Source organism: Seriola lalandi, unplaced genomic scaffold (assembly GCF_002814215.2).
Source record: "Seriola lalandi dorsalis isolate HSWRI2012SDOR001 ecotype SW California unplaced genomic scaffold, Sedor1 jcf7180002052274, whole genome shotgun sequence".
In the NCBI taxonomy this organism is placed as follows: domain Eukaryota; kingdom Metazoa; phylum Chordata; class Actinopteri; order Carangiformes; family Carangidae; genus Seriola; species Seriola lalandi.
The window spans coordinates 1,178,208-1,205,451 of NW_019522827.1; the positions used below are offsets into that span (position 1 = coordinate 1,178,208).

Here is a 27,244-nt window from a genome sequence, read left to right on the forward strand (position 1 = left end):
CGGCCAATTTATAGCCTCAGATTCAACGGTGTGTTTTCGGACTGTGGAAGGAAACTGAAACATCGCTAAAACCCCGCCAGGTGGAGGTGTTAACTTTGAACTCAGGGTCCTTTTCGCTGTGAGGCACAACAAAAAAAAAATCCCTCATGCCACCTATTTCAGTTGGAAATATGGCGCATAAGTACAATGCTTAACTCTGCTGTTAAGCATTGTACTTATGTGCCAACATAAGTACATCTTCCACATCTTTCAGGTATCCAGTCACATCCAGGTTTTAGCCCGACGGAAGGCCAGAGAGATCCAGGTGAAGCTGAAGGTACGCTACGTGAGTCAACTTCTATCTGCTTTTCTACATTCAGTAAATGTTTTGGATGATTAAATACTGTATATGATTTGCAGGAAAATAAAGAAGAATTAACAATATGTGAGCTCCATCAAATTCATAATTACAAATCAGATATTGTAACATAGCTTCTCTGTGTGCATGTTACCTGAGAGGAAAGTCTTGGCTGAATGAGTGTCATTAGTATGTTGCATTGTTATTTGAGATTGAGCCATACAGGGTTTTAGATCATAATCAAACCGTGGTTCCTGCATTCGCTGAGGTTATTATCATGATTTTAATCAAGTTGAGCAGCAGCAGATGGAAAGAAGTTGAAAACATTATTACCCTGTGTTATTTCCCCTCGTAATGAAGTTTCATGTTTTGTTAAAGGTATTTCAACATGCATGGCCCCTGCACTGCCATGCATTCACATTCCATTAACACAAAGGCACAAACCACTGGCTATTTTAATTGCACTCTCTAATTGATGCTAGTTTTAAATGGCATGCTGACACATTTCGATGAAATGTGAACATATTTCTGGGAGCCCGAGGCTTACTGTGCACAATTATGAACAAGATGAACCAAACGCAATTGTCAGGAAACAAATTAATCCCTGTATTATTCCTTCCAGGTATTACTTTTGGTAAGTACCTCAATAAAAGTTTTCCTGTGCGGTATGCTGAGAGCTTACACATCCCTGTCCCCCCAGTACTTTCTCAGTTTACATTTCTCATCCGCATACCCGCACCCCACGGCAGGCAACAGGACTCTCCCCTCACCTTGGACGGTAGCCACGAGGGTTCAGCTGGCAGAGCCCGGCATCGGTCACAGGGTTGGCCCCTGTCACAGGCCTTTTTAAATACGTCTTTGGTGTAACTGAGATCCCTACCACATGTACCCCCCATATTTCAGCTATGCCCTTGTGTTAGCCAGTTCTGGGAAGAAGAATGCACCGTGTGGCCTTGCCCATTAGGGCTGGGCGGCAAGTGCTTGTAGTCCTCTGTGGTTTGGAAACTGCTGAAGGAGTGGATTCAAAAACAAGAGGTGTATCACTTTTCAGTGTAGCACAGGAGAGCACAATTTTTGTAGCTATCACCTACTTTAAACAATTTTCAATGGCTTTAGCATGTTGCAATTTTGATACCATTGCGATGAGCATACTAACATATCACCCGGTTACCTACCCTGTCTTCCAATATGACCTCCAACAGAAGCTAGTTGTCATCACTGGCTTGCCCCCGCCAAAGCAATAAACTTAACTCTTGACCCAAAGGCCCTTGACTGTAATATCACCTTCTCTCCACCTCTCTGCCTGGCAGGGATTCACCGATGATGCAAGCTGGCCTCAGCCCTTCATTTCCCCTTTTAGGGCTCTGCTTGTGTTGCCGGTGAATATGGGGAGCTGACATAAATGGAGTCTGATGACTGCTCTCCATTTGCGTAGCTGTCTGTTTGTCTCACTCTCACTCTCTGTCCCTCTCTCTCTTTCTCTCTAGGACCAGGCTGCCAAAGACAAGGCCCTGCAGAGTATGGCCACCATGTCCTCAGCCCAGATCATCTCACCCACGGCTTTCCAGAACAAGATGGCTCTCCAAGGCCTGTCTAGGCCAGCTTATCCCACTACCGGTGGGGTGAGTCCCTAAACCAGTGACCCTTCCACCATATGTATATTATTCAGATTAACCTCAAAGGCTGAGCAGAGGCCACATTCATAGAATATTCCATCACCCTGTATAGTGATACATGTCCATCATTTCCCTGGATGTTGGTTAATTTTATCTTGTAATTTATGTCCCTCTTTGCATATTTAATTGTACAGATTTGAGACTTTGCACTATTTCAATTTATGAACCTACAGATGATTTGACCTTTTTACAACATCTGTGATTCAATTAATTCTGAATTAAAGTCCTTTTTAAAGAGGTGTTTACAGGGTTTCATTTAATCCATGTGTGTCAAATTATACTGAATGTAGAGAAACACATTTTTTCCTATTTGATGTGTCACATTTAAGCTGGATTTAATAGACACAATAACACAATAACACAATTGTTGCGTGAGAATTGGTGTCATGGTGAAACTGAGTAATTGCACTTTTTTTGTTTTTCCGCAGTTTTGGCATGGGGCACTTCCAGGACAGCCAGGAGGCCATGAAGAGTGAGTAGCTATTCTTTCTATTCTCAAGTGCCACATTTTTCATGTGATCAGCTTAATAACCATTAGATAAATTTCAGTCAGGAAATGAATCTCAGAACAAATTAAAACACATCAGTGCAATTATAAGGAAAAGTCTTCAGCTGTCTGACATTCAGCATACCACTCTGCCCCCTGCATCTTTAGAGGTCAGCCAGTCCAATTAGTATGTGAGATGGGGTCATGAGGCCGAGACAGTGCATAACATGCCTCTCCCTCTCGTCTGTCTCGTCTCTCTAGCATTAAGCCCTTCTCCCAGCAGAGTTACACCATGCAAGCGTCCGGCCCGGCCCCCATAACAGGTGGGTGCCCCCCCCCCCCCAGCTGTGTTGACAGAGGGCTGTCATGCCGGCAAAGTGATGAGACAACCCGGCTCGTGATGAAGAGATCGCAAAAATCTCAAAGCTGCAATATCGCTGCATTTTCAAGTTCGACTTTGTCACACTCAAACCACACGTTTACGCACTCACTGCCCTCTCGTTTGCAGGTTATGAAAGCACAGCAGGGCTGTCCATGTCTCCCGGTGCCCCCCCTTGGCAGGGTAGAAGCATTGCCAGCTCTAAGCTGCGAATGCTGGAGTTCTCTGCCTTCCTGGAGCAACCTCAGGACCCAGAGACTGTGAGTAACAAGACTGGAGATAACTTTGTCTCACACATACTCCACCACACTAAAGTTTGTTTAATTTATTTATTTATTCCCTACTATGACAGGTGGATAAGACCAAAACTCACTTTATTCACAATTTTTAGATTTTTGTTGTTTTGTTTTCGCCTGCTTGTGGCAACAAGAGAACAATAGTCTTTATATTAAATATCTCGCTTCTCTCTATCAATGATAAAAACACACTTTCTTTTTAGATAACAAAATCTTTTTCATATGCTGTCTGAGACCTTTGTTGCAGCACATATTTTTCAGGGAAAAAGTAGTCTGGCACAGACTTTGGCACGGATCTGTTTGAAATAAAACAGATGAAGAACCCTGTAGTTAGTGTGAGCTGTGATTCAAAGAGTCAGGATTCAAAGATTCAAAACTTAATCATCTTACACACAGTGGCCAAGTTGTATTACACAATGAAAAGATAACGAGCAACATGAAAAAAGTAAACCTTCTAACAGAAATCTCTTGAAAAGGAGATCTGGATATTTGCTCTTAATTGTTTAATCCTTTGTGGTTTTTGATGTAGGGTGTGGCAGCAGCTCACAGAGATCCCAGGATGAACAGGATTAACACATAGATGTAGACACACACAGCAGCACATCACATGCTCATGAATGGTGCAAGAGGGGGAGAAAAGGGTGGAACCCTCGAGACAGGTGATGGGATATTACAATAAACATGATGCAATGGAACAGCAGGCCCAATGCGACAGATGTCCTGGATTGCGCAGTGCACTTGGCGTTAGTGGCAATTCAGGAAAGCGGACATTTGACATTTTTGGCTCCGTTCACCTCCTGATATGCACTTTTGTCTCTCTCCAGTTCAACAAGCACCTGTTTGTGCATATTGGCCAGTCCAACCCGAGCTACAGCGACCCCTATCTGGAGTCGGTGGACATCAGGCAGATCTACGACAAGTTCCCCGAGAAGAAAGGAGGCCTGAAGGAGCTGTTTGACAAAGGGCCACACAATGCTTTCTTTCTCGTCAAGTTCTGGGTAAAGAACTCCACATTAAATCCACTTCTTTTCAATTGATTTCACTTAGAAAGCCATTTTTATTCGTGTGAAGCTCAGTCTGATGCTGTGCATGTTTCATACATCCTCAGACCACATTATCTTCCCCAAGTCATGAAGGTGAGGTGAGAGTACAGTGAATACTCTTGTTAATGTTTTGTAGCACCTGTTGGCTGTTAATGGCCTAGCGGTGTTAACGGTGTTGAGATAGCTTAATCATCGGAGTTAAATGAACTTAAGAGCGATTTAGGCCCAGAATGAATGGAAAGTCATCGCTCCCATGACCCCGATCGGTGGTTTACATGCAAGCAAAGAAGACACTGCGTCGCAACATGCATTTGGTGTGGGCACATTTGTATGTGTCTGTAATGTGTGTGTGTGTGTGTGTGTGTGTATTTGTGATTGTGTGTGACAGCCTTGGGGAGAGTGGCAGGCCTGATCTTTCACTAGGGGAAATGTGAGCCTAGGCACCTGTCTCTGCACTATTACACTGAGTCCAACCCTCATGCCCTCCCCCAATATATTTATTTATAGATAAGCCCCAGAAACACACACACACATACACACACACACACATAGACAAACACAAACACATAACACCACCAGCTCACTATAACATACTGAGAGAGATAAGAGAGTCAGCCATGATGACAAAGTCGACTTAAGATGCAGACAGATGGAGGAGACTGATGTGACATCAGTGAAAAGACGAAGGGAAAAATGCAAGTTGAAGCCAAAGAAGAGAGCTCTGTAGAGGGCGAGGCAGACAGAGAAATGGGGAGTATGAGGGTGTAATTGAAGACGTCTACTTTGTTCATCTCTCTGATCTGACCACCTTGCTTTACCTCAGGACAAGACCTTTGGTATTTGTATCATGAACAACACGTACACAGTTACAAACCCTCCCTCTTCTTTACCTCAGGGCACCTCCCTCTACACATATGTGGAAGAAGTAAGATGTAAATACCAACTGTATTTAAAAGGACATTAACTTAATCACAAAAGTTTTGAAGCGATCAAATCATCTCTGGCCAAACGTGACGTCAAAGTGACTTTAAGTAAGAATCTATTATTCAGACTCTGCTCTTTGTTATGTGGGTGTGTTGGCTTTAAGCATTAGTGTTAGTGAAAGTACGTTTCTTTTATAACTCCAAACTTCTCAATCCATAGCTCTGATTTGTTCAGGTATAGAATAGAATAAATGAAGTGAAATGAAATGGCAATCCAGTCTGGCCTGAACTTTAATGGCCCTTAACAAACTTTTCGTGTTTGTAACCATAGAGGGGATGTACAGTCTGACCGTGTGCAGCATCTCAGAGTCATGAGAGCCTCGTCTCATGAGAGGTTGTCTTAGGCTAAGCATCATGCCTGTCATTCTCTTTGTCTACTGTAACCCCCCCCCCCCCCCCCCCAACACAGAGGGACTGACAGGGTTGTTCCAATAGCACAGAGATGTACCGCAGACCCAGGGGTCCCATACACATCCACCCAAAGGGGTGAGCTGTTGCTGGCAGAGGAAACCACAGCGGACAGTGGTTCTCCTGCTGTGGCAGATCGGCATCGACCTGCCACAGCAGAGTCCAAACCCACGGGGGACCACCTTTAGACTCAAAGTCGTCCACAGTGTTTTGCGGGGCTTTCAGAAGTTGTTTGGATCCTTTAGGTACCGTGGTTTGATTTTGGAGGTTGGATGTTGATAGTGGAGACACACTGTGCCGCCTCAGAAAAGAATGATGAAGAAACCATCATCTTCACAACTATGAGACATGATTGCCATTGTGATCCACTTGATCAAAACTGTGTTATGTCAAGGCCACTGGTGACTTGCAAAGCGGATGAATAATAAAACTGCTGTGGTTTGACGTGCCACCGAATGTCAAGTTCAAAGTGCTGTCTTGCAATCTTATGCCACCAGATGGCTTTGTATGTGTGGCATTACCCTTCACATATGTTTGACTGCCACATTATTTATTGTGGGCAGATAAAAGACATTGGTGAGTGACACCATATTGCAAGTAGTCTTCTCCAGTCCTTGGAAAGAGCAGCTGGTCGAGCCATGGCATTTGATTCAGGGGTGAGGGGAAGGAGGGGATGAGTCGCCCTGTCATATATCATAAAGAAAAAGAGAGCAAGACAGCAATAAAGAGCAGGAGATAGAAATAGGGACACAGACAGTGTGAACAAGGGATAGGGATGGCAGGAGAAATGGTGGGTGGCACGTAACCAACAAGTCATTCATCAGTGAAATATTACTCTGTTGATTCATGTCAGAGCGTGGTGGAGTCAACAGTTACAACACATGCAGCTCCACGCTTGAGCAAAACAAGCTCATAACACTGTCCCCTCTCAGTCTGTTCATCTTACTGTATCCCAAGGGGGTCCTCCAATTCTCAAGGCATCCATGACAAAACACAGAAATGCTACAAAACAGCTGGGCATTTCAACACCCATGCTGGAAAAAAAAAACAAAACAGCAAAGATGCTCTCGGCCATGAAAATAAGCAAAATGAAATCCTCAACACATCTGAAAATACGATAACCTTATTTACGCCATTGTAAAAGATGGGAAGGGCCCATTTGATGTCGCCGCAATGACACAGCCACGTGGCAGGTCATGACTCGGGGGTGTGCTGAGGCGCAGGTTGGCATGGTGACGGTGACAGGCGGCTGGCCCACCTCCAAAGCTATGGCATTCTAGATTGAATTTCCAGCAAACCCCCCTGTCGGCCGCTGGCTGCCCTGTCCCTTTCCCCACTTCCCTCCTCACCCCCTCAGCGCCCGTGGCCCTGTCCTAACGGATTGTCTCACGCCTTTGAAGTGCCGAGGGAATCCGATTTGAGCTGGCTCTGCTAAATTGTTACACAGCCAGCCTGCCCGCCATGATCTAATCAGCCAATTGCACACTGCTGATTGTAATTGGATGAATTCCCTCGCAGGCTGTTAGGGAAGCAGGGAATGGCGGTTCGGGGAGGGTCACTAGGCCCCAGGGATGAAGACAAATAGAGGAATTACATGAGCCAGGGATGAAGATGAACGGGTGATGAAGAGATGAGAGGAGGCTGAGCGGTGTCTCAATGGCCCATTAGGAGACAAGAGCCTGACAGGGGAAAAGGTAAAACAGCCCAGCTGTCTGATGGAGGAGACGGCACCGCAGTCTGATCCAAAATCAGATTATACCTGCCTCAATTCAAACTTGAACTAGTGGCTGGATCAGAGGGTATATGAATCTGAGGATAAAGAAACTTTTAGATTTAACTTGTGGAGTTGTATATTCAGCATAGGAAGTCCAGTACACAGATATTGCCCTGTTTCCTTTCTTTTTATTTACTACAATTTAAATCTCACGTTTAGGAATGAAAAATTTGTTTAATTATGTAGAAACTAACATTGGCTCGATCAGAAAAGTTCCAGTGGATTATTATTCAAATGGACCCTTGAATTCACCTTCGATCAAAGAATGAAAATCTTACAGTATGTATCTTATGTATAATCGACATAGAACAAAACACACACTCACAGTCAGAGATACACAGCACCTTGGGAATCTTGGGGCTGGATTTGACAGCGTTACACTAGGTCAACAAGGATCTGGCCATTGGATGCCTCTTGGCTTTACAGAGAATCACTCGCAAGCTTTGTTGAGCTGTAACACTCTGCGACGCGTCTTTGTCAGACACACACGTGTTCCTTTAAGATCCATATGAGCAGAGAAGTAGGACTTGATATTTTGCTGTAGATTATGGAGCTGGTACTGTATATCCTTAAGATTTTGGATGCTCAGCACATGTCTTCAGTTAAAGAAGGGGGATGTCTTCATGAGAGGAGCAGCGAATCCTCATACACCTACGCCTAACTAACTGTGGTTCCTTCTGGGTCAGACTGACGTGTCATATGTGTCTTCTCTCCAGGCGGATCTTAGTGTAAACCTGCAGGATGACAGCAGCTTCTTCTACGGTGTTTCCAGCCAGTACGAGAGCTCTGAGAACATGATTATCACTTCATCCACCAAAGTCTGCTCCTTTGGCAAACAGGTGGTGGAGAAAGTGGAGGTAAGACCAGGGGTATCAAGGGTCATTAAGAATCTTTTTTTTTTTTTTTTTAAAGGGTTAACTTAAACTAGAGTATGAGGCATTTACCCTGCATTCATTATGAAATATGACTATTTTTCCAGCTAAAGAGCAGCAACATTTCCTTACAATGTACTCTTACAGCTACTGCTTTCAATTTCCTGGGGACAAGGGGGCACATGTCCCTTTCACTTTCTTTTCAAAATTCCAATTTTGTCTCCCACACTTTCACATTTTTACGAGGTCACCTTTTTATTTTGAGCTCACTTTTTTTTTTGCCTTCCTAACCATGTGATTGGTTGAGCTTGTTGAGGCCGTAGCATGGATGTATAAAGGGAACTGGATACTTTGTTTGCTTTGTTCACCAGGCTGAAAAAGGCTTCCTTGGGCTTTGGCTTTTTAGGGCCCTTAATTATCCTTAGCCCTGACAGGTCAAGTTCTTTATTTTTATTGTTTATTATGGATTTATTTCAGAATGTTTGTGACACAAACAGAACAAACATTTAGTCAGTCATTTTACAGCTGTTCATTTTTTTAAGAACTGTGTACAGACAAAAAGTCTTTTTGGGGCAGTAGGCATCACATAACTTTCGATTCCAGCTGTGACCACCGTGCCTAAATGGCCTGACAGCAGACAGGGAGTTATGTAGATTCTGCTCAGGGCTAAAAAATGTCCTCCTTTGCAATATTTTTATGAAAAATATTATGTCATTTGTGTTTTGATTTAGAGATGACAGCGCATAATTAGAATTTCCTCCTGAAAAGATGCAAAAAATGAATCAATGAATCAAAGCTAAGGCAATGAATATTAGTTAAATTTTCAGTGGGTTCAAGCCATTATTAATACAGAAAGTAATTAATTCTATTAGATCATTACAATGGAAGCTTTATTTGCTGTTTTTTTCTGTTATTTTCCCATAAATGCAGCAACTAGCCTCATAGTTTGAGTTCATGAATTTATCTGTTTTTTAGATCTCACTTAGATCTAGCACATTGTGTTGAAAACCCAACGTTTGGGGATGATCAACAACAGTAGCCTTTACAGTATATGTGGCTACAATTCAAGAAGTTTGCATCACTGATCGCTGGATAGATTAGTGATATTTCCACATTAAAAGTTCATGACCACGTCAAAAACCATATTTATCAGCCAGGGGAGTGAATAAGTGCTACTGGTGCAGATGGATTCCAGTCACTCAGCGCTGATCTGTGGTCAGGAAACTGACGTGGTTCACAAATCTCCCCTGCATGACTAACTGCTGTGCTTCCCGTTAACTAGACACAATAGTGGCCCTGCCCCCACCCAGTGCTGATGGATTGTACAATATAAACACATACACACACTTCCCTAGGTAGAGCCATCTGCCTCAATAGGCCACATGATGATATTTAATGGCTTCATCATTTGATTATGGTCCTCACGAGAAATATGTTTATTGTCATATCTGACATGCCATATGCTGCATTAGGTGTATTATATTACACATATTGCACCTTATCACATAGATGTTCATATCTAATGTATCCAATTGGCTTTCAATGAAAGATGTATCCCTGTTTTTTTCCCCCAAATTATTTCACATTTTATCCTTTAATGTGTTTTAAATTCTCCTTCCACACGCTATACCACATGCTATGCTGTTTGTTCTCATATATTGGACTGTATGCCTTTATAGTATATTGCATCTGTTTCTCTAGACGGAGTATGCACGTTTTGAGAATGGGCGCTACATGTTTCGGATCCACCGCTCCCCGTTATGTGAATACATGATCAACTTCATCCACAAGCTTAAACACCTGCCAGAGAAGTACATGATGAACAGCGTACTGGAAAACTTCACTATTCTACAGGTACACACAGGAATCAGCGGTGTACAGTATATGAGTGCATAGAGGCTGGGGATTTTATTTCATATAAGATATTCAGGTATTCTGTGACATATTGAAGGAATAGAGCCAGTATAAGAAAACTAAGGAATGTCAACACTCACTACTGGTTTGAGCAGACTGTGTTAGCATAAACAGGTTGTCCTGATTTGAAATGAATTTGGATATGACTCATTGCCTGCAACGCACTCATGGACACTAATTGTCCTTCATCATTCATGTGATTCCATTCATGCTATGCTGGGGCGATAAAGCGCTCAGGGCCACGTGGAGGTTCAGTATGTGTGCAGGTACTTTCTTTCAAATCAAAGAATGTTTTTTGCAGGTATCCCAGTGCTGTAAAGAGTGTGACACAGGAAAACTGTTTTGTCTTTAAATGACCGTAGTTGTGATGTGATGTTTCCTATGTGTGGTAGACCATTAACAGCTGGTAGCATTTTTTTTAAACTGCCTGTGAGCAGTAATGTTTTCATGGTTTCTTGCAGAGTTAAAACATTATTTTTTTGTTTCTGGATGGACTTTTCTGAATGAGCCGCTGTGCTCCTCAGAGAGCCAAGTGACTAGAGTCACCATAGTAACAAAGTGGTTCCCGATACCAGGGTTCAAAGACATTGGTGTCCCTTCCACTGGTGGCTGCATTCCTACTGGACAAGGGACAATGACCATATTGAGCCCACACTGACGACTACATGGCAGCATGTCATTAGGTTTCTCAATGGGCTGATTTAGCTCATATTAACCATGAACAGATGTGCATACACACACACACACACACACACACAGACATGCACACACATACACGCAGACAACAGATGCATGCATGCACTGCATGGCCGAGAACAATGGATCAATATGCCTCATGTAGCGAGTTATGTATTCAATGCAATGCAATTACAATAACGAATCAATGATGTTGTGTTTGTTTTATGCTTGTTGCATTGCCACACTTCTCCTGTGTTTTAGATACAAACTAGTCTTGCATATAGAAAAACAGAGAGAGAGAGAGAGAGATCATGTATAATTTATGATTCATTATTAGTTAGTACTTTGTTATTATGTAGTGTTTTACTAGACTATCACCTTTAGTGATTGTCAATTTCTTATATAAATACATTTGTTGGCCTAGTATGTTCATATACATAATGTATGTGGTGAAGGGCTATGTCAAACATTTAAGTATGATTATGTAGTGATTGTTTAAAAGGAACAACAATCTTAGAAGTAAAGGATCATGATGGAAAAGCAGCTGCTGTTAAAGAAGTAACTGCATTATGTTTGAGAAAAGTGGAACCATTTGCTGCTGCCATTAGATTTATAGACAACATACTTCTATTTTTGCTTGATATTCATTGTTTTTTTTGTTTTTTTTAAACATTTGAATACAATTTAAAGGCGTACATAAACATACATCATGGTAATAATGCTTTGGCATTGGAAAGCCATGGCTCTACCAAAACCATGCATAGAGTGGTAAATAACGAGAATTAATTTATTTTATTTTCTGTAACTTAATTTTTAAACTAACTTAAATAACTGTGATTTAAACTCAAATGTTGGACTTATATTAGGATTTTACTAATGTTAAATATTTATATTTATATTAATAATATAGGTTGATCATGTCGTGCACTGCCGATATGATGGAGGTTTCTACTACATAAGGAATACATAAAAGCAGTTTTAAAAAACTTGCAATCCTGAGATCGCATGATGTCTTTACACATTATCTGAATAAATGTATTTACTTTGTCTTTTGTAAAACTCTTCTACAGTTTGTCTTACCCAATCCCATTAGAGTTTGTTTGGATTTCAGCAGACTGTCTTGATGATTGTGTGAATACTATCAGAGGGTCTTCCACTCCGCAAAGGACCCAGTGTACATTTCAATGGGAGAGTGAATACATCAAATTAATATCAGCGGTAACATTGCTGTATGTGTGGTAGAGTCACTTTAAAAACATGGGTAACAAAGGTTTGGTAGGATTTTAGCCCAGCGTGACTGATCCGGACCCTTCTGTGTTTGTCTACAGGTGGTGACTAACAGGGACACACTGGAGACCCTGCTGTGCGTAGCCTACGTCTTTGAAGTGTCCACTAGCGAGCACGGTGCACAGCATCATATTTACAGGCTAGTGAAAGATTGACACAGTCACACAGTTGGAACTTACCTGCTATAGACCCACTGTAGCACCTCAGTGAGCAACAACACTAAACAATGGACTACTTCCTCCGTGAGCTTAGAGCTGAAACCATACAACTCGGTCAGGAGCCCAGAGAAACACTGGCTTTGTCAGCGCGCCCAGGAACACTTCTACTGCTGAGGAGGAGCTGGATTTGAGACTGTGGAAGCTGAAAGAGGCTTTGTGTGAAAAGTGACAAGAAGAAGAAGAAGAAGAAGAAAAGGACCATGACACACTGTGGTCTCTATACCAAAGGAGCCAAACCTAGCCAACAAGACCTGCATGAGAGAGTTGTCATTGGTGGTGTTTTCATCTCATTTTATTAGTGCTTGTTTTTGATTTAGATTCTTTTACACACATGCATGTGCAGGAGACGTTTGCTACAGAGGAGTTTGGCTGCCGCAGCGCGCCACCTAGTGGCTTAAATATGAATAACAATGGGGAAAAGTAATTGAAATTAGACTGAGATCCCTCCTTTGCACATCCATAAGATATCACTGTTTTTGGTGCCAATCTTTTGTGTTATTTGAGCAATTGAGTAATTATGTACAGTGCCACACCCATCTCCTCTAAACAGAGTTATGAAAAAAAAAAGAGGCTAAAATGATTTAAAAGAAAGAGCTATTGTATTCACTTTGTTTGATGTTGTCATATGTTTCTTGTATTGTCTTACTGTTTTTGATTGAAAACTATCTGACTACAACAACAGGCACATAATAACACTGCTAACTTGAACCAGATTTGGATCTGTAAGCTGATTACAGAAGCTGTCTGTAACTGTAACCTGCCTTGAAGTGTCAGATGAAAATACAAGTGTTTCTTACATAACTCCTCCCTGTTGCCGAGTTTTGAATTCTGTGAAAACTGTGGCCACACACTGCGACATGTTGTGTGAACCTACAGATATATATAAGTCAATGTGAAGGGTTTTATTCTATATACATATCTATACACATGTAATTTGTACATCCTGTAAATATCTCAGAGCAAATCTTTCACGTTTTCTGATACCCTCAAACATCTTGGCAGTCTTCAGGTGACATCACTGAGGTAACAGATCACTGAATAAATTTGGCTAACCAAACATGGTTTAACAAAACAGCCTGCCTCTGAGATGATAGATAGCAGACTGGACAAACTGGATCATGTTAGCTCCTTCCTAATTCCACACTACATGCCAATGCAAAGCAGGTTTTCCACTCTGACAGAGCGCTGACAGAAGTGAATACAGCAAAAGATATCAGGCTCCATATGAAATCAGCTTGAATTTTTGAGTGTGATGTTTGTGGTTTCCCACAATGCAATGCACAAGGTAGTAGAGGAGCTGTCTGCACCTGCAAAAAATTACAACTAATTGCAGATGGTGGTGATACAGCTCCAAAGACCTAAGAGGTAAGTAGCAAAAAAAAGGTTACAGTTTTTTCAGTATTGATTAATCTGTTATTCAGTCTGAGGGATCGGTTAATTATTAGTCTTCACAATGCCAAAACATAGTAAAAATGAATTCCAGTTCCCACAGTCCGAGGTGACTCCTTCGGGTTGCTTATTTTGTATGACAGTCCAGATCTTAAAGACGTTCCATTTACAAGGATAGAAAGTAGCAATGACAAATACAACTGTTGGAGCTGTAAATGTATCAGTTTAAATTCAGTATGAAAAGTATATTGATTTCTTGATTGCAAAAATATATAAGTATAAGTAGTGATTGTTTAATGGAAGTGACCATTGCCATCTGGTGGTGTTGAGACATCATTACATTTTTCCTCTCCTCAGTTTAACGTGGTGAAACTCATCAGGCTGAGTTGAGTAACACGGTACACTGACTACATGAAAACCAAATTGTGTTTCCTGATCTAGTTTCCATGTTAATCCACCTGTGGCTGTTCCAAACCAAAAAATAAGTTTTGGCTTAAAGTTCCCACTGCTATGAAAAAAAAAATCTAACTGGGACACAGGCCAGATACTTTACTAATAAGAAGGTTTAGCTGCTTTTCTAAGGCCACTATACCCACAAGGGTTAAAACATCTGTACCTTATGCATTCAGTAAAGACTTTTTAGCGAGTTGTGTAACCCTTTTGGTAAAAAAATATTAAAGACTATCCATTTTTAAGAGGTTAACATAGGATATGGAATCTAACACCACAGAAGTAAGTTTTTGTTGTCGATTAAACCTGATAAATGCTATGGTATCCTCTCAGTTTCAGTTAATTTCTATTTAAAATAGTCATACAGAGTTTTAAGTTGTAGCCTGTACACCTTGCACTCCTTTAGCTTCTTTATCCCAAAGAGGTGCCGTTGACTCCCAGGTGTAAACTGAGTACGTGGCACTGTGAAGGAGAGACAAGCTCACAAAGGGTGAGAGAAACAGCCCAACAGATGCAGCGACTCCAAAACCACGGAGCAAAAGGCTTATTCTGATAATCCCATTTGAAAGAATTCAGGCAGATTGCTACAATTATGGCAATCCACTCTCAGATTTCTGACCTCGCTGAGAACACACAGCTTGTTTTCCCCTGCAGAGAACACAGGTTACCGGTATTTTTAGCCTTGTTCCTACTGAAACTAGAGCAAGTTTTACTTTACGGTGTGATGTGGTGCTGTGAGGTAATACCTGCACTGTGGAGATTCATCTAAACCTCAGCAACAAGAATAACCGCAGGCCTAAATAATGACTGAGTTGCACATTGTGCTATATTTACAGTCTAGAAACTTAAATGAGATTTTAGATTAAAAGTCTAAAGAACAAATCTAGTTTCCTTTTAACCTTAATCTAATTTACATTGTAACTGTGCAGCTCCATTTGCAGAGTGAGCCTGTGTGATGTGTTTTTCACAAACACTTCTTGCAGTGATGTTGTATTTGATTATATTATAGCCTATTGTGTGTTTTAAGGTGCTTCTGTGTCCAGCCCTGTATATAATATTCTCACACTTGTATGAATATGATTGACTTGCGTTGTTACAGCTTTGTAGATTTCTTACAGTATACTTATGTTTTATATTGTTATTAAAGCAGGTAGTAGTAGGTACCAACCTGTCTGAAAGGTGTCCTCTTACAATGCTCAACAGGTCCACACTCACTGAACACTTTATTGGGAACACAGGCATATTTGTGTGATTATACAATCAACCAATCACGAGGCAGCAGTGCAATGCATGAGGTCAGGAGCTTCAGTTAATGTTCACAAAATGTGATCTAGTGACTTTGACCGTGGCATGATTGTTAGTGCCACATGGATTGGTTTGAGTGTTCCTCTTTTTTTCCCCCCACATTCAACGGTCTCTAGTGTTTTTACTCAGAATGGTGCAAATGACAAAACAAAAACAAAACAAAACAAACATCGAGTGAGCAGCAGTTGAGCGGGACAGAAATGCTTTGTTGAGAGGTCAGAGGATGGTCGAACACATGAGAAATGATGTGATGCAATCATGTCAACATGGACCAGGATCTCGCAGGAATGTTTACATCTTGTGGAAGAATTGAGTCTGCTTTGAGAGCAACTGCCCAGAATTAGTGTGGTGTTCCTAATAAAGTGCTCAGTGAGTGTCTGTGTCTAAATGCTGCGGCACAGCCTGGACACTTTACGCACGGCTGGGTCTCCACCTCCTCCAGGTGCGTAGCTCTGAGTCACCTGGGGAAGAGAGACTGGTATCAGTAAAAACCAGACCACTAACTCCACTTCATGCCTGTCATCTCCAAGCAATCAGCCTCCCAGACAATGTCGATGCTTCGTAATTTAACATGGTCTGATTTACATTACGCGCAATGAACGTCACATGGGGTTTGCTGACGGTTTTGAGCGTGGTGTGCCACACAGAGTCGAGGTGCTCACCGACCTCTTATTATAAGAACTGCTGGATCCGACGCTTCCCGGGTATTTTCATCGACATCGAGGAGTCTCAGAGGAGAGGAGCGCAGCTTCTCAAGTATTACCAGGAGGAGACGGCGCTGAAATGCAGCCGCACCTGCTGCCTGACGAGGAACTGTGAGTAATGCTTCTTTACTAGAGAAGTAGACGCACAGATGTTGAACTGTGCATTTCATTTGTAACGGTACACTATCCCTCCACCTTTCCTCCTACAGTTTCCTGTAATCTGGCCATATTTCACTATGATACTACTCAAGAAAACGTCAACTGCGTCCACCTGCACTGCCCAACACTGGAGAGCTGCATCCTCAGTCACAGAGGCAACGTTGTTCTGTACAATATCACAAAGGGTAAGTCACCACTGTCCAACCAGTAATAACATGCTGAAGGTTTTTTTTTTTCAGTACTCTAATTCAAATATATATATATACTCCCTAAGATTGTATAATACAACACCTTATGTGCATATCAACTAAAACCAGAGCCTGCTACACACTCGAGGTCTCTTATATTTGACTGCAAAAAGCATATCATATTTTCTTTTTTTTTTTACTTATTATTTATTCCACACAGTTGAAATACATGAAGATGTACATAAAATCATATTATCATATTCATCTCAGTCACAGCCCATTCAAATAATCCACATACACACAATAACACCTGTATAAGTCTTGACATTTTACATACATATAAAGACTATTTGTTCAATACTCAAACTTCTTCCTGTGTAGTCTAATACATATAAGTGCACTCTACAACTCAGAAACAGTGTTTGCAACTGAGAATAAATATGCATATACAAAGAAAAATAATAAAAGTAAATTAATAAATAAATAAAAATAATTTCAAAAGAGATAAATGATTAAAATAAATAAAGAAAATAAATTAAAATTAACAGAGGTGCTTAGATTCCTGATATCCTTTGTAGTATTGGTTCCCATCTGTTCTCAAATGTTTCTAGTTTCAGTTGTAGTCTGGCTGTAGTTTTTTCCATAATGGTCACCTTCCTTACTCTCTCTATTGTTTTATATTGGGGGGTTGTGGTTTCAACCAAGAGGTTGTGATGGTTTTCTTTGCTATTAGGAGCAAGACTCTCAGCAGCTGCATTCATTGTCCATCAGATCTTCAGGTATTATAGTATATATGAGGATGGATCAAGATGTAGGTTGATACCCAGAACTCCTCTTAATTCCCTTTGAACAGATTTCCAAAAATCTAGGATTTTAGGGCAATCCCAAAATATATGAGTAAAATCACCCACTTTCCCACGGTTCCTCCAGCATAAATCAGATGTGTTACTATATTAAGAAGTGATAGATGGGGTGTTAAAATACCGCATCTTCACCTTCCAATCAAACTCCCTCCTGTTGGTTAATTTATGTCCAGATTCGAAGCATATCAATTCTATATTACTACCTCTAGACCCTAGTTGTAGCGGGAAGTAAACTAACTGGTACATTTAATGGATGACTTAAGTATGCCTACTATCTTGAGGTACTTGTAGTTGGCTTGAGTATTCCTATTATCTGCCCTTTTATACTTTTATTTCCACTGCATTGCAGAGGGAAATACTTTACTTTTCACTGCCCTACATTTATTTAACAACTACAGTTATTGTTAGTTTGCAGATTGACATTTTGCAAACAAAACACATGTTTTCATCCTATAAAATATGTTATTACCCAGCAGTAGTTAAAATTATCACAACTTTGACCAACTACAATTAAATGCTACTGATACAAAAAGGCATCAGTGACAATGACATAATATGATATATAATATTGGTCGATTTTTTTGTGCATCTCAAGTACTTTTACTTCTGATACTTCAAGTACATTTTTCTACAAATACTTTAACTTAATTGAGATTTATTGGTAGTACTTTCCCAGGTAAAGTAAGACCCACCACCCCTACTATTACTACTACTAGTAATAATAGCAAAAGCTGTTTTTTTAAATTATTTGTTTATTCAAAGTTAAAAACAAAATTTTTTTAGAAAAGTAAAAATTGATTGATTATTCATAATTAATATTCATGATAAAAATTAAAATGACACTCATAAATCTCTTCATGTCTCAGGGGTGGATCCTGACCTGCTGGTGTTTGGAAAATACTTCACCTCCAATGTGCGCGTGTTACCCCACCACTACGGTCGAGTCAACGCCTCAGAGCCACTGCCCTCAGACAAACGCCAGTTCATACATCCACCTCCACCCGCTGTCCTGCCTCTGACCTCTGCACCGACTGTTAAACCCCCCACCACAACAAGCAGAGCGTTCACAACCGCTGCTGCCACTACGCTGCCGAGCACCAGTCAGCCTGCAACCGTTTCCACAACTACAGCCACATTTTCTTCCACTCCATCTGCTCCTCTGACAGTCCTGGGGAACCATGCACAAACAACAGCCCCGACCACCTCCTCCGTTTCTCCTGCGCCCAGCTTTACTACACCTCACTCATCCACAGCCACCACTCCTGTCTTTTCTACCACAACTGCACAGCCCTCCACGTTCACCCCTATCCAGCGGCACATCACCACCTTCTCTCAATCGACCACCAGCCCTCCAACCTCCACAGCCCTTATGGGTAACACAGAGAGCAGCAAGCAATACCCCAATGACACCGAGGGCAGCCTGGGGAGGAACCACACTGCAGGAGCTGAGGGAGGTCAGGGAGTCAGCGGGGAGGACACTTTAGGGGGGTTGGGACCTGGGTGGCACGTAGCCGCTCACACCTTGCTGGTTGCAGTGGCCATCTGTATCACAGTGCTGCTGAGCTGCTGTTGCTCCATCCTGCTGGTGGTGAGCTGGAGAGGTCAGAGGAAAAGGATGGGACGCTACCGAACATCATGGCGAGGGAAGAGAGGCTCCATGCGTCTCATAAAGTACGTGCTGGTCAGAGAGAGTTCCTGAAAGAGAAGCCAAGAGAAATAAACACTGAACCGACATTTCTCTTTTGTTTACAGCAGCGTTTTAATGAATGAATCCAGGATGAAAAGACATTTGATAAGTCATTTTTACTGTTATATTTTTCTAAAACACATTTTTACATACTGGTTTCTTCAAATAGCAAAGATATATCTTCATATTGCTTTATTTGAAACAGATAGGGATGGAAATGTAGTTGCTGTCAACTGATGCATTGAGGCAGAAATACTGTATATTTAAACTGAACAGGCAGAGGTATTTTATGGCTTAGATGAGATTATCAAAACACCGTTACCATGATTTTGGTTTCACTTGTGACTTGATGACTTCTGACAGATGATCCAAATTCAGCCAATGTATTTGACCACAGCAATTTGCCTCGAGAAAGACGATATATAGTGTACATTTGGCTGACCTATATTTTGATGTGCTTCAATGAGTTTAAACTGATGTTGATGCCAAACCTCGAGGACATTTGCCAGTTGTCTGCACTGGTCTTAAGTGGGACTTGGGCGCTTCCAAGCAAAAAAAAAAACAAAAAAACAAAAACTGCTACAATTCAAGGTTTGTTCAGATTGTCAACAATGTGTTGTCCTTTGTGGAGCTGAAAGAGGATTCCTTTTTGCTTTGTGGTCTTCAGTGTTTAACCCTCCCACAGTTGAGGACATCTCAGTGCATTGGGTTTCTTCTGACCTAAAAGTACACGGACCACAGACCAAAACTCTTTAAGAAGGGTGAGGCGCTTTTCAAGAGCCTGCTGCTGAAAGCATCCTTTCACTGTGGTGCCGCTCCTCGACCTGATAGTGACCAGAGTGGGATTGGAGCTCAAGCTGAGCCAGCAACCGACTGAAAGGAGCTTTTAAAAAAAAAAAAAAATAAAAGCTTTACCCATCATTCACATGAACTTCATACAACATCAAGACAGAACACTGATTGACAATAGAATACATCAGACTTTTATTTCTGTATTAGACAAGAAGAAAGATCACACACCTGATATGACAGCAGATCTATTTTAGAAAATAAATACATTAGTTGGGACTCATGAGGCTGTAATTATCTACACTGATCTCGTTTGTGTTACTGGTATGTAGACGGAGTCCGTTTATGTAGATCCCATTACAGGCCCCTGTTGCTCTTGGTCACTGTCTTCATGTAAATACATTTTTACATTAAGCCGGATCACAGGTTGAGTACTTTCTTGACAGCCTCCTTGTACTGAAGCATGGTGCTCTCGTTCTCTCCTTCGTTCTTCAGCCTTGTGACTGAGTCCTTATACTCCTGCACCTCACTTCTTCCCAGCAGCTGCTCTCGCACTTCCTCGTCTTCTCCTTCCCCGGCCGTTTTCATGCGCACTAGCATATCCAAGATATTCTTTTGGGACGGGCTGTCCTCCCAGCTATATTCCTCCATGTCTGCAACAGTCTTCTCCGCCTCCCAGGCTTCTGTTTTCTGAAGAATGAGAAAAACAGAGCATCTGTCAACTTCGCATACAGATGGAACATTGACTCAACTTGACTGAAAACAGGGCTGTCCATAGCATTGGGTTTAAGAGCTGTGTATGTTTTATTATATACAGTTTTATTTTTATGTTATGTATTTGTAGCAACTTAAAAGATATTAAGAAGCACGTTTATAGTATTCAATTGAGGTCCAAGCTAGGCCTCTAGCTTGGAACACAGTATGGCAGCAGATGTAAAATATGAAGGTCCTTGGCCACCCCTCACCCCGTCTTTGATGCTCCTCTCACAGAGATAGTATTTCTCCATATGTAGCGTTCTGTCCGCTGCCTGTCTAGCTGTCATCACATTCCCTGGAGAACAATAGGCTCCAGTGTGCAGCAGCTTAAAGCAGGGCAGCGACAGAGCCTCAGCTCTGCAGCTCTCCAGGTGTTTGAGGTTAATGACCATCATTACTGTTATACATATCTGATCCACATAACATCCCATCTGGATCGAGTCCAGGTCCTAGTGAGTTGGTATCTATACTTGGGGATAGATCAGTAGCTTTCTTTGAAATCATGAAAACTTACTGAGCTGAGTAGTTTTGGTTTTAGATCAAAACATTTGCAGTGTGTCTCGCTGAAATGAAGGATCTGCATTATCCGCTCACAATGAGGTTATAACGTTTGATTTTACAAGGGAAATCCATTCATCAAAGTAGTTTAGTCATTAGACATGATATCTGATAATGTGGCACGAGACAAATAGCCACCTGTTTTCTCGGTTGAGTTTATGTACCTGTCAAATAGCGTTTTGATTTTCAGTTGGGGGGAAAAGGGACAGGTGTTAGGCACGAAGGCCTCTAGTGGTAAACGTTCCCCCACGATAAGAGGCAGCTTTGAGCAGTCAGCCCCAGCACTGGCCTGGATTAGCACACACTGGAATTAGCAGGGAAGCTCCGTCTCTCTCAGTGGGGAGATAAAATCACCTCGGTGGCTGCGAACAATCGGTCTCTTTGTGGGATAGCGTTACGACCTGAACGCTACGCCACTCTCACAGCTTCCACAAGCCTGCTGGACAAGCACTGTGCCTTCCATTGTGTGTCCAAAAGGGCAGCGGACAGTGTTCTGCCTCCTGGCTCGGACACCTTTCCCAACTGAGAGATTTTCTTTTAATGTGACTAAGCCGTGATGGGAAAAGCTCCTAAAGGCAGAGGTTGCACAATATGAGGAGTCATTTTCTTTTATGTGGCTGGCTGCACATTCATGCGATCAGCGCCTGGGCTAATGACCCGGTGGCAGACTTCTCTGATGTGGCATGGTTGGCTTAATGCAAATGAGTATCAGGGTCAACACCTGATAGGGGGAGTCTGTTTTCTCCTTATCTGTGGGGAAATGTCAGCTGGACAATGCTGCTGTTTGCCATCCTTTTGCCCATTCAACTCCGATACCTCCCTAATGGGCCCAGTCTCTCAGATCACAGAGCAAGATGGACAAGAATTCCCCTGTTAAAAGGTACTGTGCCATGGCGCTAGCAGGACGTAAATGTCACCAAAGATGCAGATGAAGGAATAAAAATATTTCACAAAATTGCCCTAAAAAAATGCAGAAATGCACTGATGCTAACACCACCCTTAAACATTACAGCTTGGCCATGAATTACACTACAAAATACAGTTGCTGCAATACATGAGATCAGCCATTATCCTTGCATCTGATCTCAAACGAACCTCTCAAAAAAGATAAACACACTGAAGGAAAGTGACAGCAGGTCATCAGTACAAGTAATGCCAGAGCGCAAACGGCATTTAAATGAATGGATACTTGTTGAAAGAGGATGAAAGGTCAGTAAACAAGAAGAGCGACTGAGGAGAAGGCCAAATTCACAGGAGACCGACAGACACAGCTGTCTGAGCTAAAACCTGGTAGAGCTGGTTAGGGGTCGGGTAGGGGCTGAAGATGGATCTGTTGAATTGCCTGGCTGAAACTGAGTGACATGTAGACTAAACTGGCATTTTGTTAATACTCGATTAATCTGTGACAATTGCTGCTTCTTAATTTTGGCGAGGAGCTTATTTTTCCCTCCCCGGTCACTCTTAGGGTTGCATTTGTGTGCTCGCTCTTCAGTTAACACACAAAGTGGCGGACAGAGCTGAAGAAAAACAAATATTTCTTACTCACCCAAGACTCGTGGTAAAGGACGGTCACCAGGTACATGGCATAGTCGTAATTCTGTCGTCTCAGTGGGCAGCTTGTACAGAGAGGGAGGAAAAGACAAAATTGTTTTTTATTTCCTCACTTTATTATTATGTATACTAGACTATTAAAGAAGCAGTGTCTACCTTTCAGTTTTGATGGTGAGGACATCAGTTTTTTTGCAGTATCTGTCCCCAACAAGTTTCAGCATTTTCTTGCGTGCATGGTCATCCAGATTCAAACTGGACAGCTTTACCTTTGTGGGCAATGACACCAAAGATTATCGTTTGAGAAACACAAATAATATGAAATCGTTTAAGCAGCAGTTTTCTACATAAGCCTTTTGGGATGGATACATTATCAGAATGTAAAGATAAATAGACAAAAAGATTAGTGCACATGTGATTTCATCGTAAACCGTCTCTCTCGGCTGTATCCCTATCTCTTTAAATACGCAAACAAAGAACAATGTTTGAATTTTTACCTGCACAGAGCTTTCACTGTGTTGATTAAAATGCTATACTTTTTACAGATGAAATCACAGCATGTATGCTGTGTCCCAGAATAACCTCTAAGCCCCTTGCAGAGATGATAGATGGAAAACAACAGAGATTATTCCTTGATTACATTCTCTTTCATGGCTCTGATTTATGTAATTTATACAATGCAACAAAAGTGCATTTATAGGTAATACAAGGTTCATGTGTGCACGTGTTCTGTGTACTAGACCTTATGTACTGACAACACAAAGGTGAAATCAGTTGGAAGTGGCTCGACAAACATGCACAGAGACAGCATTAAAGTCTGTTTCCTTTTGAGCCACGTCTGTTTCCGGATCAATCCCTGCCACGGATTTTGTTTCTAACCCTGTCTAAATAAACATCAGAAGAACTAAAGGCAAACTTACTGTGTATGCTCCTCATTCAAACTCTGACTCAATTTTTATTAAAGTGAAAATGGGGGTTTGTTCCACTTATTCTGTACTTGGAACCTAACTGTGAGAGATTAGCTCTCCAATCTATCTCCCTGCTTAATCCACTAGGATTAATGTTTGAATAATTCCTACCTTGCTGATATAATCTAAGACAAAGTGTCAGTGGAGCAGATGGCTGGTGATTAATGGTAAAAAATGGCACATTTCCACCTTTTACAAAAGACAGTTTAAGTTCCTGAGTATCTGGGTTGTAAGACAGGGTTTCTCTTGACATTTTTTAGAGTGATAAAATCCATATGATGTAGCCAGATCCAAGAAACAGAAATATTATTCAGATATGGAAAACAATATATGCAACAGAGAACAATACTAAACTTTAAAAAATTTTTTGCCATAGTCCAGCCAAATGATGGACTTTTCAGCCATTAAGAAAATATTTTTTTGAAAAACAAGGTCAACACCTTGTTTATGACTGATGTGGAGAATCTCTGAATTTACTTGCCATTTTCTAGGTCTGTTATATTGTTTGTAAACATATACCACTTTGTCTAAGTTGTCAGATGGATCTTTAGTGTGTTTCTTCTTTGTTATGGACTGTGGTTGTTACATGTTTTGAAGTGTTTACATGAATGACTCTGGTCTGTGGGGAGGACTGCATATCTGTGGATTAGTGGTGGTGGTGGTGGGGATTAAGAGGAATATTAAAATGTCTCAACAAATATGTCACTAGCAAAATGTTTTGGTACTTCTTTTTGTGAAAATATGAAACTATTAAAAAAAAAACCTAAGAATTAAGAACTAAAACAAAACAACAACTGAGCCCCAGCACATGCTTATATGTAAAATAATTCTGCAGCACTAATCTCTGTAGACTTGATGGCAAAATTTCTTAGGTTTGAGGTCAACAGACAATGAGCGTCTCTCCAGGATAAGTCACAGGGACATGATGTCAGCCAGTGATTACGCATCTCTGTAAATCTCTAATTTCATTTTACATGTCGGGTTTCTCCACACTTGACTTCCTGTACATTGACAGAACCCATTTAAAAGTCAATATCATCAAGTAAAAAATTCAAGTCTCAATTCAAGAAAAAATGGAACAGCAGGGAAACTCACTTTTAGATGAACAACACGAGCTGAAGAGTTTCTGACAGACGGGCCAGCAGACACATAGTCGGTGCTTGTTATTTTAAGAGGGAAGTGCTCATCACATTTGGCATCAGTGTTCAAGACAGACGGCCACTCTGTACAGAATGCTGATGGTATAGAAAGACAATTTAAATAACATTTAATTAATTTAAAAGTCCATAATATCATACTACAACTGCTGCTGACTAACGCCACAGCATACATAAAAAGACTTAAATGAAGAACTTACGTTTCAGAGCTTCACAGTGTTTCTTTATGGCTGCTGGTGTCAAATGCAGAAAGTTTGGTATCTGAAAGAGAATGGGACAGAAACATGAAAATATGCAGCAGCTTTAACATCTGAGAATCAATCCCAGAAAGCGTAAGCAAAACACACTGCGGCAGTCCACCAAAATTATTTAATGCTGGCTTTCAGAGTTTACTGTTTTTAAAAGGGCAAGCTAACCAAATATCTATCCTTTTCATCCTTTGAGTAAAGGATATTATATAATACATATGGTTATATAATAGATTCTATTCTATAACAACGTCAAAATAAACTTGTCATAAGTCCCATTATTGGCTTGTGTATGGACAAAAGCACAACATCTATGAGTTATGATTAAAAAAAAAAACAATGTACATATATTTCATGCAAATATATGTAGTGATTGCAGTGGTTTAGCCCTTCGTAGCAGAGCGAATGACTGACACTAATACAGTTAGTCTGCACGGCACAGTTCCAGCTGTGGCGGGTGAGAGTAGTGGATCTGCAAGTGGCTCAAGTCCAGATGGAGCAGCTGGTGTTTGGACACAGCAGCTCAGTAATCCGGGCACAGAGACACGGCCATCAGAGCCATGCAGCAGAGCAAAGAGCGCTCCCTGGCTTGCTGGTTACAATGAATGCTGGGGGGTAAATGCTAAGATATACAGATGGCTCACATACAGATAAAGCCCACAGCCAACTATAGAAGAACGTAATCACTTTGAACAATGTGCAAATAGCCCTACAACTTAATTCAATGGATGCACAGCATCCTAATACACAAGCATTTGTAGACCTAACGAGAACTTAGTGCACATTTATCATTGTTATTTGAGTAAGTAATCACCTGTTTTTCTTGTTTCTTCTTTAATCTCTAAAACTGTAACCAGCCCTGTCTGTTCACCATTAATCCTCATCATATGGTCCAAAGTAACTTATGAGGTCTGACCTTGATCAACTCCAGGTTGCCTTGCTTCTCTGGAGGAACGCCTCCCTTCACAGGGTAGCCCATCCTCACAGGTAGGGGGACAGCATTCGGTTTAAAGGGTGCTGCTGCTGGATAAACTGCAGTCCAGTCCTGATCCACCGGCATCTTTTCTGTCCTGGGCTCCCCTACCTGGTCCCCCAAAGCACGGATGAAAGAGACAGCTTTATCAATGGCAAACTCCATTTATGTATAACATCATCCGTTCCAGTCATTTTATGAAAGGTCTTAATCAGTTTCCCGTTTCATCAGAAAATGTGTGCATCTTGTTATATTTACCCTTAAAAACAGACACAAATACAGTACACTTACCTCTCTCCTGGCTTTTTTGGTGAAGGTTCCTCTACCGCCTTTATTAGGAGGGCCTAAAATTCATAACAATACCAATTTAGCCACACAAACACTTTTTTTTTTATGTGAAAATGTCATAGCATTTCATTTCACACTGCTAACACTGCCATAAGACAAAGGACACCTTTATCACCACACAAATACTATACATCAAGTGCAGATTTTGTATTTATTATATTTATTTTGTTTGTGATTATTTTTACATTCAACAATACACTTACTGATAAACAATGTATGTATGGTGTATCGACAGGTGTCTACTGTATGATGTAGCACCTCTGTTTAATTGATGGAAAATAAATTGATTTTTTGTCATTAAACTGTCATCAAGTTAGTTTTCACACTACCTCTTATTCCATCTTTTTAAACAAGAGCATTTGAAAGAAATCAGTGAATTTGATACCATCACCTTGAGCTTTAAAATTGTAATCGATTATAATGTTTTTCCTCAAACAATCAAATGATTAAACAAGAGAATAAACATAAGATTATTTGATATGAAACTAGTCCAAGTCTGGGAAGACACTTTATTGGTGCATCCCTGTCAAAGGACAGGAGGTGGCTAACAGCATTTCAGTTAGCTTAGCGTGCAGCTGTGCTTCTGGTCAGGTAGTGTGAACTATTGTACAGCGACAATAAAACTCACCTGTATTTCCAGCAGAAGAATTTGTGGACAAAGCCGTCGCGTACGTGACCCTGCTTATTGATTTGTGAAGTCCGAGACCACGAACATTTATTCGACCTAGGCACAGAAGTGCCTTGCTTGTGTGTGAAGCCATGTTTTCCCAATGACTGCGGAAACCTAGCTACCTCATTGGAC

At 41.2% G+C, this 27,244-nt stretch overlaps 3 protein-coding genes across 5 annotated transcripts in view; 2 read left to right on the forward strand and 1 right to left on the reverse strand.

Annotated features, from left to right (window-relative positions):
- tead4 (TEA domain transcription factor 4) overlaps window positions 1–13,153 on the forward strand; it is a 36,348-nt gene extending 23,195 nt beyond the window's left edge. For 2 of the 3 annotated variants that reach the window (XM_087172296.1, XM_087172297.1), the window contains 9 exons: window positions 254–325; window positions 1,825–1,959; window positions 2,442–2,485; window positions 2,762–2,823; window positions 3,009–3,139; window positions 4,000–4,173; window positions 8,100–8,240; window positions 9,957–10,109; window positions 12,176–13,153. In XM_087172296.1, coding sequence (XP_087028422.1) covers window positions 254–325; window positions 1,825–1,959; window positions 2,442–2,485; window positions 2,762–2,823; window positions 3,009–3,139; window positions 4,000–4,173; window positions 8,100–8,240; window positions 9,957–10,109; window positions 12,176–12,289 — 1,026 coding nt within the window. In that variant the 3' untranslated portion in view covers window positions 12,290–13,153. The remainder of the gene's footprint in view (window positions 1–253; window positions 326–1,824; window positions 1,960–2,441; window positions 2,486–2,761; window positions 2,824–3,008; window positions 3,140–3,999; window positions 4,174–8,099; window positions 8,241–9,956; window positions 10,110–12,175) is intronic. The other variant, XM_087172295.1, reaches the window with a different exon arrangement.
- Window positions 13,154–15,306: 2,153 nt separating this feature from the next.
- On the forward strand, window positions 15,307–20,306 carry mansc4 (MANSC domain containing 4). The gene is made up of 3 exons (XM_023400353.2): window positions 15,307–16,311; window positions 16,410–16,544; window positions 18,277–20,306. The coding sequence occupies exons 1-3, from the start codon at window positions 16,092–16,094 to the stop codon at window positions 19,107–19,109; spliced, it is 1,188 nt and encodes a 395-aa protein (XP_023256121.1). The 5' UTR covers window positions 15,307–16,091; the 3' UTR covers window positions 19,110–20,306.
- On the reverse strand, window positions 20,058–27,228 carry mrps35 (mitochondrial ribosomal protein S35). The gene is made up of 8 exons (XM_023400354.2): window positions 27,071–27,228; window positions 26,386–26,438; window positions 26,038–26,205; window positions 25,074–25,134; window positions 24,812–24,951; window positions 22,908–23,017; window positions 22,747–22,816; window positions 20,058–20,576 (listed from the first exon to the last, which is right to left on the reverse strand). Exons 1-8 carry the CDS (start codon window positions 27,201–27,203, stop codon window positions 20,307–20,309), a joined length of 1,005 nt encoding a protein of 334 aa, XP_023256122.1. The 5' UTR covers window positions 27,204–27,228; the 3' UTR covers window positions 20,058–20,306.
- Between the last annotated feature and the right edge of the window lie 16 nt (window positions 27,229–27,244).